The following is a 15,148-nucleotide window of genomic DNA, read 5'->3' on the forward strand; positions in this document are numbered from 1 at the left end:
CATACCAACGTGCGACTGTCCTCAGATCAGTGTGGAAGACTGCGTGGAGGGGAGGGCGACTGGGACGGCTGTTATCACAACTCTGGCAGATGTGTGTGCCACTCGGTTTCCTGTTGACTAGTGAGTGGAAGTGGCATGCTGCACACATTTGCACACGAGCACCAGGCGACACTTACACAGAAAACACACGCACACACACATATATTGTAATCGCCCCCCCCCCCCACCACCTACCCCACACCCCACACCCCCTTCGTGCCCCTGAGCCTGACGTCTGGACATGGGAGATATCAGAGAGAGGGAGAGGCATGAAAACAGAGCGCCAGCCTGTGAGCTACATCAGTGTGTAACTGTGAAAGTTCATTTGTAGGTGACAAAATGGCAATGTCAGAGCAGCTGGAAACCGATGAAGGTAAGTTTGACTTGCTGATCGTTTCCTTTTTGGCCGCCTCGTAGATGATTGATCAAGAATACCGAACAAAAAAAACAAAGGGTTTGATGTATCTATCGCTTTTGTTGCTGTCCAGAGAAATACTGTGCAAGTGTTTGGCTCCTTTGTTTCTTTCAACTGACTTTGACAAAGGTGAATTAAACAAGTTGCACTTGTAGGTTTAAGTGTAAGCTCAGTGAAAACATCACACTGTGCACTTTGGGGAGTTTATTCAGCCACTGCACGCTCCTGCTTTAATCACGTATTATACATGGATTTATGGCTTTAGGTGTGAATGTGTGACTGCAAGTGGGGAAATGAGGCAAGCTGGCGAAGTGAAGGTTAGGTAGCTGTTGTGTGTGTGTGTGTGTGTGTGTGTGTGTGTGTGTGTGAGAGAGCCTGACTGGTTGGGGTGCTGGTTAAAGATAAGGCCTGCCCTATGCCTGAGAGCAAAAGAGACGGTGTGTGTAAGCCCTTCAAGCCTTATCCTGACACACCTCCCACCCCCACCCCCCCCTCTCCATCACCCCACCACACACATTCACACTCACGCGCGCACACACACACAAACACATAGGCACACGTGCACAAGGGATTAACCCCGTCATGTACCATTTCAATGGGCGAGCTTTGGAGATGCACACACACACACACACACACATGCACACAGAGTTGGGATTAACCCTTGTGTGTCCATTTCCATGGATGATTCTTAGACTCTCTCTCCGTTTGTGGCAGCATTGACTGCTCGTGTTGCCATGGTTACAGGGGCCAGTGAATGTAAGATAGGCAAATCCACATAAGTCACCCCACAACAGACACTCTAAGCTACTACTGACTACACCTCCCCCTGGTACTAGACACACAAAGATGCTGCCAAAAGACTGACAGGAGCCTCGCGAGCTGTGAAGTGCTCATGCCACAGGCTTACCATGGTCAAACCAATATACAAAAACTCAGCCTGAGCATCTTTGTTGCTGCTCGGGTGAGAGACAGGTTCTTGGGGCAGCTTATCCTCTCTACATGTCTGGCTCTGGGAGACACTGCACTTCACCGTAGTACTCCCGATGTCATCCATCAGAGTCCTTGAGAGAGATCGGTCTGAGTTTGAGTTCCCATCTTCATTTTGTACATGCAAGAGGGTTACGAGTCTTGTTCAGAAAGTGCACATTGAGACAGAAAACATCCACAAATCTGTCAAAACAAAAGTACAGAAGAGTAGAGTAGACATAGTTGGAAAAACAGATGGACTCTGAGAAGCCATTACGCCTAGCTTCACTGTTTCACTAGTGTCAGAATATCAAAGATGATGGAGCAAACGGTTTCATCATGAGGCCCAGGAATTAATAGTATTATAAAATAGTTTGTTGTTAAACTTTGGTGGATACAGGAATGACATAATCAGAGCAATAGGTTGATTATTCATTTTAAATATTTAATTTAATAAATTATATTCTTCCTCTTAAGGTAATGGTGCTGCATTGTTTGTGTGGCAAAAAAAAATAGCAGATTGTAAAACGCAAATGCAACCAATCATAATTTTAATTTGCACAGTTTTGTATTATAAGATAAATAAAGATTTCAATATATTACACTTGCAACATCCAAATTCTTCAGCAGCAGCATCTAGGGACTCATGGTTAAAATGCACCTTGCACCAGAACGTATCAAACTTATCTGGCCACTCTTGCAGATGACAATTCTGTTAATAGTCACTGTGGACTCCATACTTTAAAATTGGAGTATTTGAAAAAAAATGATCAATGGGTGCTCCTTCAAAATAATTCCACTTCCACTAAAATATGGTTGCATTGTGTTGTAATAAAAAGACATATCTGCACCAATGTTAAACTATGTCAAAGCCTGTTTCCACAGAGCGGCTCACATGAGCAGCTTAATTAGTAAATAAATCATTTATGAAACATGGAAACATGGTGTACATGGTTATAAATCAAAACCAGGTTCATGCAGGTGGGCTCAAGGAAAGCATGAAAGTGTTTTGGAGGGAGGGGGTTTAGGAGATCACCTGTCACAAATGATGTCTTTCTTTTCTGGGAGACTGTGTCAAATTAGCAAATATTATGACATAGGCCTACACTTGCATATATGAGAACCTCCTGACCTAATACTACTGTGCTTGTTCTTTTTATATCCCATCTTTGGCCATATGGGTGAGTCCTCGCTGGCTGTGATCTGAATATCTGATTATAATTTGAGGCGATTTAAGCAGATTTAGAGGCCTATGGGATTCTCCCTTTGGCTTAGTGCTTCCTGTGTGTTTGTGTGCTTCACATTGTGTGTGTGTGTGTACTGTGAGCAAAGGGAGAAAGAGGCACAGATTCCCAGTGGTAATGGAATTACTGAACTACCTTGGAGACAGTTCAATGTACAAACTCAAAAACACAATTAAATGGAAACAAGCCCAGTCTGTTGCTTTTACATGAAAGTTAATTTACAAAATCTTAATCTACTTTTGTCTGATCACGCTGTTGCTGCATTGGCTGTGTGCATGCACCACACTGCATAAACCCATTGCATATTTTACATTATGACCCATGGGTCTCGGCTGTCACTGTCTGAGTTGAGTTGTTTGCAGCAAGCTGATGTGCTCTAATTAGGCAAAACATGAAAACCACTTTCCAGTCAGCATGATCGTTGTTTCCGCACACATTTCCACTCGGCTGCATTAGGCCAATTCTCATCTGTGTCAGTTACAAGGAAAGGATGGGATGCAGGGAGGAGGAAGGAAGGGAAAAAAATGCTTACCAGACAACCTTTATGTGCAGTTGTGCATTAGTGGGGGAGGAGGAGGAGTAGGGGGGAGAGAGGGCGGCTGGCGGTGCTGGGCAGAGAGAAGAGAGGAGCAAATGCATTGCGGAGGGAGAGGAGGAGGAGGAGGGCCTACAGCTATTGTTCATGTCCTCCCGTGAACAAAGGGCTCATCGGGGTCCGTATGTAAACCCACAGCAGGCTTCAGCCCACTGACAAGGCCTCATGCGGGACAAAACATAACCGACCGACTCCCGTAATTCAGGCCGTATTTCGTTTCAGTCTCGGGGTTTGAGGAGATTTTTTATTGATCCTATTTAGAGGGACGTATTGTGTTGGTACGTTGCGTCCAGCCAACCGCCGTCCAGCGGGCCTATCCGTCTTTACGCACGGAGCGTACACACGGTCTATCATCACGGATCTGTAAACATCAATTCTCTGATTGGACTTCTTTTCAGGTAAAGGGTCGCTTTCCCCCCCACACACATGCACTTTAACTGAAATGTCTAGCCGCCGAGGCGACTTATTGTGGTTGACGAGCCGTCGCTGTTGTTATTTGTCGTGTTATTTCGGTGCTTTCTCGCTGAAAAGGGATTTAACGCTGAGGCGTTAGCAGCACGGCTAACAGCAGCTAGCTGGTGACTGACTGCTCTCTGGCTCGCCAGCGGTAGCTCGTCCCGCAGGCCTGCGGGACAAGTGCTGGACGGCACAAAGCCTGTGTTTTTAGCGGCTGTATATACCAAAGTCGTTTATCATGTTTGGTGTACGTCAACATGGCTGTTTTGTTTGTTTAAATGAGCTCTGGTTGTCAAGTTCTTTGCGTGTTTTTAAGGTTTCAGCTACAATGCTAACAGCTAGGTGTTAGCACTCTGCGCCTGCTGCCTTTCTAATTGCCTTTGTAAGCAGACAAGTCCACGTTAAATGTGCTCCGACTGTTAAAGTTGTGAATCACACAGCGATGTAAAACTCGCTGAAAGTGCAGCTTCAGACCTTACCACATGTTCAAGTCGATTTTTGTTTAATGTTTGCTAACGTAGGTTAATGATTCAGTAGAACCTAGCTGTCGTGTATATCCCGTTTGGATAGTTACTTGTCCCCTGAGCAGTCATGGTGGCAGAGGTCCAGCACAACGACAGGTTATTCTCATTTAGAGGAGACACGGTGGTGCTGGATGGACTGTAGGCTTGGTTAGTTCATGTCAAACCGACAAGGTTGTGATTGTTTTTTCGGCTCCCATCACTCATCATTCGAGAAAGGGGTTTTCTCTGATGGTTGGTCAAAGCCAGGAGGGTATGTGCATGCATAATAATGTGTGTATGTTTATGATGTACCATGTCTGCTTGTAAAGAGAGAGTCGGAACATGATTCCCAGTGGAGGAAGTGGAGTCCAGCTGATGTGATTGTGACTGCCTGTCATTAACCGCTAACAGGAGAGGAGAGGAGCTAATGGAGCTCTCAACAACTAATGGACACATAACCATCGATTATTTATTTATTTATCTATCAACCCCCCCATTTGTTTTCCTCTGGTGCATCCAGCCCATAGCATAGTGCTGCTGCTGCTGCTGCTGGCTCTCACGGCACAACAACTTGTTTTTACACCAAGTGAAGGCAGGGTTTCAAATGGATACTGTTTTTATTGTTTCTTCCACGTAGACGAGGGAAATCTTGTTTTGAGGGTCTGTGCTTTTCATTTGAAAACTTTTCTGTGTTTAAGTAATACAGTGTTTTGTGGCTGGCTTGTATACACACAACAGAATCCAAAGGGAACCCACCTATTTAACTTACTGTCTGAGTGAATGAGAGATTTTAATTGGACATGAGCACAGATTTTAGGAACATCACCCTTATATGTTTGGTTGTCTCCTCAAAACTCAGATTTGGGATGGTAGCCTATTACACATCTCTCAGGAGTGTATCTGTTGATAACTACATGTTTGATCCCCATAAAGAATAATAATTTGGTTGTATACATCCAATATTCTTGAAATCTCTGCTATGATTTCAAGTCTACGGTTTTGTAAAGTCTATTATTTCTCCCACTGTAAATCTTGAGATATACATCTCTATTTAACACAATACACACATAGACAGACACACACACAGAGTGATATGTTTAATATGCAGAGACAAGACAGAAAGACATAAATGAGGCGGAGCTTCACCATGGTGACGGCAGGGGTCGTGACCTAGAGGCCGCTACGCCTGGATGGCCTTTATGGGAGAGCTGGGCAATTAGAGTACAACAAGGGCTGGAGCTCAGTGTGTGTGTGTGAGGGAGGGATTCATCTGTTTTTTTAATGTGTGTGAGTGAGTGAATGGAGTCAGTATTGGTGCTTTGGTGTCTGGTATTTGATAGTTGTTTATGAAGTGGATGGAGGGCAGTAGGAATGTAACAGAAGCACATTGTTTATCGGAGACCTCCTCATGTTTCTGTTTTGCATTTTCACACAACGTTATTAGTGCATTGTGGATGACCTGTGCATGAGTGCAACCGACTGAAACTGGGCCATACTGGCCGTTTTAGGCTACGTGTGCCTGCAACCTCACATGATACATCAAATGTCACTCTGAAAGTGGAAAACGAACATTAGAAATGCAGCCTCACAACCATCTGATGTGTTCTTTCATTTATGCACTGTCATGTTTCTGGGTTATCTCCATTTACAGCCCCGGCTGTGCTTAAGTTCTCCACGTGTTGTTTGTATTTCGGTTATTAAATTTTGATTACATACAGATCTTGTTCCCAAACATGATAGAATAATCATGTCATGTGTGCTCTAATCGTCACACCAATGACAATTCCTTGCCCTTATCTGCACCCCTCAGTAAATACCCGATTGCATAACCTCCCAGGGAATAATGTAAAACGTAAACATTACATTTATGTGTTGTCTAATAAAGTTTTCCTCGCCTCTCTTTCAGGCTGTTCCTCCAAGTCATTCAAGCTGTACTCCCCCAAGGAGCCCCCCAACGGTAGCACTTTCCCCCCTTTCCACCCCGGCACCATGCTGGACAGAGACGTGGGGTGAGTATTTATGTGTGTGTCTTTTGTGAGTTCAGAATGTCTGCTCTGGGTGAGAGGTTAATGTGTCCAGCGTGTAAACATCCTCTACATGTGTCTTGTCTGCAGTATTGTGCGCCACTGTAAACAGCTTTGCCTGAGCCTGAATGTCATGAGTTCAGTTTCTGCACTGATAATGGGTTCAGCCTGGCAGCCGGTGGGCTCACCAATGAACAAACTGTAGTAAGGGATGTAGAAGACGGCTCAGTGGATAGCACTGTATCTGTATTGTGACTTTGAATAGCACAGAAAGTGACTGATTGTATTTGTTCACAAACTTCCTGAACAAATACTCAAGACGCTACTTTGGACGCTGCACAACCTGTTTCTCTTGCCTAAGGTAGAAAGAAACTGATTTCAGTAGATTGTTTAGGTGGAGTTTGATTGTTGCTGATGTTTTGTACCAGTTAAACATTTTACCAGTGAGGATCTATGCACAGCTGTAGTATTGTTGTTTTGGTGCACTTTCAGAGAGGTTTATTGGTGATACTTCAGAGTAGGGCACCTGTCAGTTTTCTGTCAGTAGCTGAAATGCTAAGCTCATATTGTTTGTAATTTTTGCTCTGCTGCCATTAGCACTTCCCATTATGCAGGTAAATGCTGGTTGATCTAGTCTTACTTAAGTGAAAATAGTAGGCTGGCTGTGTGAGGCTAATATTTAATGCTAAATTTGATTTAGCACGACTTGTGTGCCTCTATGAGGTTAGGGATCGTGCCTGTATAGAGCTGTATGCAGTATATCACAGCCTCTCTTTCTGCAGTAAGCGGATCAGCCACGGTTGATGTATGTGTATTTTAGAGGTGTTGTTATTTACCGTCTCCTTGTATCATCTAATTTGTGCCATGCTTGGCGCGCATCCCAGCGTCGTAAAGACAGAGCAGCTCCACGAGGAGAGCATATTAGCACTATAGCTGAATGTAATCTCTTCTCCGTCTCTTGTTTCTCCAGTCCCACCCCAATGTATCCTCCCACATACCTGGAGCCAGGAATAGGGTAAGACTGCATTGTTTCCCCTTATCTCCAGCTGATGTGTGAAAATGGCAATAATCATCACACAAATATAGATAAGGCCGTGGGAAGTTGAGTTCTTTTATCTCATTTCAGTTTGTTAGGTTTGTGAAACAGCCCGACAAGTACAGAAGCCACGAGAGCTTTTGACCTTTCAGCGATCAGGATGCTTTCTTTATTTCAAGTCTTTCACAACACCACATGCTAAAAGTTCTCAACCCATGTCCTCGTTTTGTTTCCCCCCCTCCTTCCCTCTTCTTTCCGTGGTCATCCAGGAGGCACACGCCATATGGCAACCAGACAGACTACAGAATATTTGAGCTCAACAAACGGCTACAGAACTGGACAGAGGTTCGTAGGCGCACACAACCACATACTGTCTTCACACACTGAAACAGTTCAGAAGTGGTGTGACTGAGTCTTTTTCCTCCTCCTCTTCCTCCTCCTCACCCCGCAGGATTGCGATAACCTGTGGTGGGACGCATTTACTACAGAGTTCTTTGAAGATGACGCCATGTTGACCATTACTTTCTGTCTGGAGGATGGGCCAAAACGTTACAGTAAGAAACAAAATCATACGCCTTGAACTCTCCCTTTTCATGTTGTATATTATCCCTTTAGTCTAAGGCTGAACATTGAGCAGGAAAACTTTATCTTAATCAAAAGAATTGCAGCTCCTGGGATTTGGACATTGTACTTGCTCATATTGCCATTTTAATTATATTTCGATTAATTGCTTAGCCCGTTTTTGACACCCGTAGTCATAACTGGACTTTATAACATGTAAGAGCTGTATCTTACTTTTTCCTTCTCTGTTCCTTCACCAGCAATTGGCCGGACGTTGATTCCGCGGTACTTCCGGAGTATATTCGAGGGCGGTGCAACTGAACTCTACTATGTGCTGAAACATCCCAAGGAGTCCTTCCACAATAACTTTGTCTCTCTCGACTGTGACCAGTGCACCATGGTCACCCAGAATGGAAAGCCCATGTTCACACAGGTGTGTATGCACAGAGTGAACACATAACAGAAACGCTTTACAGTGTGATGCCTCCACCGTGTCAAACAAAACAGACCACAGCCTCTGTGACAGTTAAAAAGTCACCACATTAAAAAAAATCGTATTATTTGCTAGTTTCCGCATTAAATTAGACAAGTGTTGGTAGAAGTTCATACTCGTGCATGTTATGTAATAATCTGACCCAGAAAAACTCTCTGTATTATACAGGTGGCATCAAATATATATCTCTTGCAGAACGCAAAGAAATAGTAAACTGTACTTTGTTAAAGGTTTAAGCGTCAGTGACACATTGCATCGTGAGAACTCCCCAGTTTAAATGAAATGAAGAAGGAAATGAAACAATTACTGGGAATTAACTTAACTGTGATGTTTGGCAGTTGCAAACCACTTGATAGAAGAACAGTATTATGATGCGCCTCTTAACTGGTCTCTGGTATGTGAAACCCCCTCTGTTAAAGACTGTTTTCATGTGAATGATTGAAACCTCACATGCCTTTATATCCAGCTGCTACTTTTGCCCTGAATATGTGTGCTGTGTTGTGTACTGACTTCAGTCCTCTGGTATTCTGTAGGTGTGTGTAGAGGGACGCTTGTACCTGGAGTTCATGTTTGATGACATGATGAGGATAAAGACGTGGCACTTCAGCATCAGACAACACCGTGAACTCATCCCCCGCAGTATACTGGCCATGCATGTGAGTGAATCCACAAACACGAAGCTGCTGTGTGTGTTATTGTGTTAGTGTTTTGTTTTTTTTAATGACCTTTATTGTTGTTCCAGGCCCAGGACCCACAGATGCTGGACCAGTTGTCCAAAAACATAACAAGATGTGGCCTGTCGAACTCCACCCTTAACTACCTCCGAGTAAGTCACGCACACATGCAAAGGTTTTAGGAGGCATGATTGTTGAATGCTTTTCTTTTAACAGCTCTAGAAAAAAATATGTCCGCCTGTTATCTTACAGGCTTTCAAACCGTAGCTGTACCTCACTCAAAATCAAAGTTGACTTTAATTTATCAGTTTCTTATGATTCATTTAGTTGTCACCCACCAGACTACATGTTATACAAAGCCTTGGTCTAAAAAGATTCAAATGTGTTTTAGTGATATGGAGAGTCTTTCAGAAGTTTCATGTCTGTGCAAGTTGGTCTGCTTTATACACACGGGCATAGGAGACACTCAAAGTAAAATGGAATGATGGACTTTTAATATTGAAGCAGTGTTTTCTTGTCTCCCATGTTTATGAACACACACTCCACAGGTCAGACTGGAACTGCAGGGTCAGTGTGATTGTTTATGCAGAAGGGTCACTGCCCGGTTTTGGCAGATACAAAATGTGATTGTCATTAAATTCAACACCTATGGCCTATTTACTCTAAAAAAAAAAAAAACCCTGCAATGCTCTGTCCCCTGCCCAGTTGTCTAAATGACCACAGACTATCTGCCCTTTTTACATCAGTGACACCTTTTGTGGTGGACATTAAGCCCCCCCTTTGAATGTGGCTGCGCAGTGAAAACACAGTCGTGTTTTTTTTTTTTTTTATAAGCAGTTTTTTTCTAATCTGAGGATTTGAAGTCCAGCGATGATGTCATTTGTTCTGAACACCATCTGATAATAATGGTGCTCAACTAACTGGAGCATCTCTAATGATCTTAAAAATGTGTTAATCTCTGTCCCGTTGCCTCTCTCTGTTCCCTCTTCCAGCTGTGTGTGATTCTTGAGCCCATGCAGGAGCTGATGTCCAGACACAAGACATACAGCCTCAGCCCCAGAGACTGCCTCAAGACCTGCCTCTTCCAGAAATGGCAGAGGATGGTGGCGCCGCCAGGTAGGCGAAGGGCGAACGCGCAGTGAGGCACAGCCAACAGTTATGTGTAACTCTGTGTATCTGTAAACTCTTTGTTTTTCTCGCTCCCCTGCAGCTGAGCCATCAAGACAGGCCCCTAACAAACGGCGGAAGCGCAAGATGTCAGGTGGCAGCACCATCAGCACAGGAGGAGGAACTAATAACAACAATAACAACAAAAAGAAGAGCCCCGGCAGCGGCTTCCCTCTGTCCAGCCAAGTTCCAGTGAGTATATCACTGCCATCTAGTGTCTGCCTCCTGCTATTTCACCTGTGTTCACAGATAACACTCATTAATTGAGTGAGAGTCAATTACATAACCCAGGGAATTGTGAGTTTTTAAAAGTCAGATAATGGAGACAGGGTTGCCAGGTCTGTGAGGCAAAAGCAGCAACTCAAAACCAGCCCAACCGGGTATAAAAACACCCAAAAATCAGTCCAATACCAGAACTCAAAATATGCCCATAAAATCCATATATGTTGATTTTAAAGCCCAACAGCATTGCTATAATTGCAAATATGTTCTATAATATTTATAAAATAACACCAAAAACATTAAAGACCCCTTTTCCCAAAACAGTTCTTTCACCTGTAGGTCCTACAAAGGACCTCATGTAATTTACAGTATATTTTCTGAACTTAAAATACAATATGTGATACCTCAGCTCAGACAGTGACAATATTTTATTCATAGACTTACAGTAAATAGTTACAAAGTAACTAAAGTAATGGATTTGTGCGCACAAAAGATGCTACATCTGAACGCACGCATTAACCAAGACAGCGGCCAAAATCACCCAGATGGTGAAAACCCTGCCAACCTGAGACAAGTTTTTACCTGCGGCAAATGGGCTTTATGCACAGCTCTACTACTTCCTGAACTTAAGGCAGCTCCTTTGTTTCCTGTCTTACATTATTGGACAAACTGATTAATCCAGGTGTGTCTGAGTAGTCACAATGGTCAGACACACCTGGATTAATCAGTTTGTCCAATAATGTAAGACAGGAAATAAAGGAGCTGCCTTAAGTTCAGGAAGTAGTAGAGCTGTGCATAGAGCCCATTAGCCCACTTCTGTGTGAAAACTGCAGACCTGGCAACCCTGAACGGAGAGTACCTGATGGTTGTCAGGCTCATGTATTCACATATAAATTAGAGCTTTGACATCGAACTTCGTTATGCGAATATAATTCTAATATTTTAAAAAAAAAAAGATATCTGAACGAATATGGGGCAGGTCTAAATATTCGAACCTGTAATAAGCATTATTTTTGGTAAATGTGTTTGCCTGAAAATTTAGTTTTTAATCCAGATTCGAGGCTTTTTTCAGCCTGTTGAAGTTGTGAAACGCGAGCTCATTAGCATTGATCACATGGGGCTCCTGTACTTATGACGTTATTAGGTCATTAGAAAAACAATGGTGGAGCAAAAGGCTGCGAGTGTGACAACCACAGAGGGAGAAGTTGAAATATACACCAGTGTTTCCTCTACATTCAGTGCTGGGTCGCCGCAAATACACCACCGCCGCATGTCTTCCGTTCATTCATCTCCACATAGCGCTGTTGCTTATTGTGTGTGTGTGAATGCCAATAAGTTTGAATATGATTTTTTGGGCAAATGTCAAAGCCCTAATACGTATAAATGCACCGTGAACAGCTAAATACTAACTGTCCCGTTGCTGTTTCTCGTTTCTTGTCCGTGCAGGATGTGATGGTGGTGGGAGAGCCCACTCTGATGGGAGGGGAGTTCGGCGACGAGGACGAGCGTCTGATCACGCGGCTGGAAAACACACAGTTCGACGCGGCCAACGGCATCGACGACGAGGACAGCTTCAACAACTCTCCGGCGCTGGGCTCCAACTCGCCCTGGAACAACAAGGCCCCCTCCAGCCAGGAGAGCAAGAGCGACAACCCCACCTCACAGGCATCGCAGTAGAGCCCGGCGCCCCCCCCACCCCCCTGCAACCTCAACACAAACCCCCTCCGTCTGTCACTCCTCAGCTCCCCCTCCCTCTCACCCCACCCCATCCCGACAGCCACGAGGGCAACAGTCCCATCAGCCGCTCACCGACCGAGACATCACTGTAGAGCCCAGATCCATCACACGCAGGTAGCCCGAGGGAGCCCGGTCTGTCCTCAGACAGTTTCACTGTGCCAGAGGAAGTTTTACAAGTTGTCAATATTTAGGCACTGTGTCCCAACTCCGTCTCCCTTCTCCCTCATGTCACACACAAAACGTCCCATCTGCTCTCGCTAATTTTTCAGTTTTTGGACAGTGGCTGGGTAGATGTGACCAAGCAGGAGCAGTGATTTAAGGGAGAACTGTGCACACTAAACTATCCACACTGACGTTTACATGTAGGAAGGGGGCAGGGTGGAGGGGATGATGATGGCAGCGGGGCTTTGAAAACGGTGGGCGAGTTGCTTAGGGACGACTTGTCCGCCCGTCCTCTAAAACACGGCTCTCAATTCTGGTCCGCTCTGCTGACGAGCAATGTCACCGGTGATGTTTGTTGATACAGTGCATGTGTTTTCATGACAGTGCGTGTCTGCGTGCGTGTGCGAATGAGTGAGCGAAGTGCGTAAGGAGAGAGAAGAGGCAGCGTGAGCTTATTTGTGGCTTTTGCTGAAGCGGACAGACCAGAATTTAGAGTCAGTCTTCAAAAAAACAACAAAAAACCATTGAAATTCACACACTAGTAGGAGAGCTGAAACGTGGCACTAGGGAAGCATCACACATGCACAGATACACACCCAAATGAACATGATGATTGAAGGATTTTGAGTCCCGCAGTGCCCGAGCCATCTCTGATTAGACTACAGTGAATGCAGTCTTTCAAACAGAGAGCATTTACAACACACGCACACAGACACACACACATACACACACATGCACACACACAGTTACACATTTTAAGAGTTTTTATACAGTATATATTTCCCTAGAATGTTTTTTAATTTGTATTAAACGCCTTCATTTCAATTGTTACTTTTTTATTTTCTACCAATACTGAAAAGCTACAGACCAAGGAGCAACACAGGACTTTTATCCCTCCCCCCTCTAAAATATATTGTTTTTATCTTTTATGTTTATAAAAGAGAAATAATTTAGTGTGGATGTTTTTATTTTGTCTTTTTTGTTCCTTTTTGGAGATTTGAATTTTTGTGTATTTGTGCTTGTATATTTAAGGTAGTAGCAAAGTTCTGTCTGACTGTAATAAAATGTATTCTTACTTAGATTTACCTAAAGCCATCCTGATCTAATGTAAAGAAACAAAAATAGGAAAAAGGAGAAAAAACACTCATGAACCCCGTCCCCTCTATCCTCCCAACTGCTCTCTTTCCTCCTCCCTCTTTTTTAAAACTTGTGTAAATTAAATTACAAAATACCCTGGGGTACATTGGCACCATGGAAAGATGATTTTACACTTTCAGTTGATTTTGTTTTTTCTAATTTATTTTGGCAGAAATTCACTCATGTTTTTTCATCTATACAGGAACTGATTTTTCACTTGCCATTCATCCCAATTTTATGTACTACGACTTTCAGCTTGATGTCAAGTGAATGTGCTCACTGAATTTTAGTTTACCGGTGAATTTCATGTTTTGTCACTGGTTGAAACTGAGATTTTTGTAAATTATTATTATTTTTTTGTCTAAATCTGTCTTTATTTGTGTGAGTGGAACCATCAGTCATACACACATCTTCTGAAACCAGCTTAACATTAAGTTCAGTCGGCATATTTGGTAGCAATTCTGAGTCTGTGAAGTCTGACTAAAAACAGCCGTAGCTCGATTATTGTTTTGTACATTTCCATTTTGTTACAGTTGATTCCACCAACCGTTATAATTGAGTTTGAATGGTGACTTGTACCTTCTCCAAACCCTGTAGAAAAATCATTGTTTGATATATATTTTTTGATTTGGTTAGTTTCTGCCCTTGATAATTAATGTATGGTACCAATAAAAAGATACATTTTCACTTTAAAAGCTCATGTGTAGTTGTTTTTGTTATTATTGAAACACAGCTGATGAGTCAGGTTGGTGTTCAGTATAGGGGTTCTTAGTTTTGAACATTTTACTTGAAACTGAAATTGTATTTTTCTGTGCTCATAGTGTGATTGTGCCTCTGTCCTGTCTGTGTTGGAGATATGCATTCATCTTCTGTTTACTGAAGTCAAGAAGGAGGAAGAGTGACACTGTGGTACATCTACTGCTTTCCATGCCAGCCTGCCTCTCCCGTTCTACATCCCACCTGCCAGCTATCACACTTTTTCTTCAGGCTTTTATTCCACTCGCCGTGCCACACTTCACCTGTGCAGCTGTACTGGCTGTTGGTGAGACTTCCAGCTGCCTGAACCACCGAGTCTGATTCAAACCGGGTTTTTTTTTTTTGTCAGACCAGAGGCACTGCGGTTGCAATAATCACCTTCCACATACAATGTTTACACACCGTGTGTCCACCTTCTGTTATCAGCTACTGGTTCCATAAAAATGTATAATGAAATTGAGTCCACTTCCTGGTGGCCCCTTCCTTTTCTCTACATCCAGCTGTAGACACTGGAGAGTAGCAAAGTAGATTTGCTGAAGCACCACACAGAGATACAGATTTAAGGAACATGCATTTCACTATTTTCTGCTGTGTTGACATAAAACTGTTGATGTTCTGCAGGCAGTACTCTATGTGCTGACACAAATCACAGTGATAATTCACAGACTGCTGAGCCTCAGTTTGTGTTTGTCAAGGTAAATATGAAGAAACTACTTGATAACATTGGAGTGATGGTTTATTTGTTTATAGTTTCTGTAAGATACAGTGGAGGCAATAAAGATGAAAATGTAACATGATGTACTTAATTATAATGAACTTGTTTTAAAGCTCCCACTGATCTGCAAATGCTGTGTTTATGTCCTCAGACAAATCACATTGCTGTCTGTTACTTTCAGAAAGTTAAAGAACACACAGCACAATACAATACCAATAAGGGGGAATTATATTTAACAGTTACTTC

At 43.2% G+C, this 15,148-nt stretch overlaps 1 protein-coding gene across 1 annotated transcript; it reads left to right on the forward strand.

Moving 5' to 3' along the window:
* The first annotated feature begins 341 nt into the window (after positions 1-341).
* Positions 342-14,126, forward strand: ldb1b (LIM-domain binding 1b). The gene is made up of 11 exons (XM_085786797.1): positions 342-412; positions 6,125-6,227; positions 7,213-7,257; positions 7,548-7,623; positions 7,730-7,832; positions 8,100-8,272; positions 8,866-8,988; positions 9,075-9,158; positions 9,999-10,122; positions 10,217-10,365; positions 11,842-14,126. Exons 1-11 carry the CDS (start codon positions 379-381, stop codon positions 12,070-12,072), a joined length of 1,245 nt encoding a protein of 414 aa, XP_085642923.1. The 5' UTR covers positions 342-378; the 3' UTR covers positions 12,073-14,126.
* Positions 14,127-15,148: the final 1,022 nt, after the last annotated feature.

The sequence above is a fragment of the Trachurus japonicus genome, chromosome 1 (assembly GCF_045865225.1).
Source record: "Trachurus japonicus isolate A0001 chromosome 1, Traja_1.0".
NCBI lineage: Eukaryota > Metazoa > Chordata > Actinopteri > Carangiformes > Carangidae > Trachurus > Trachurus japonicus.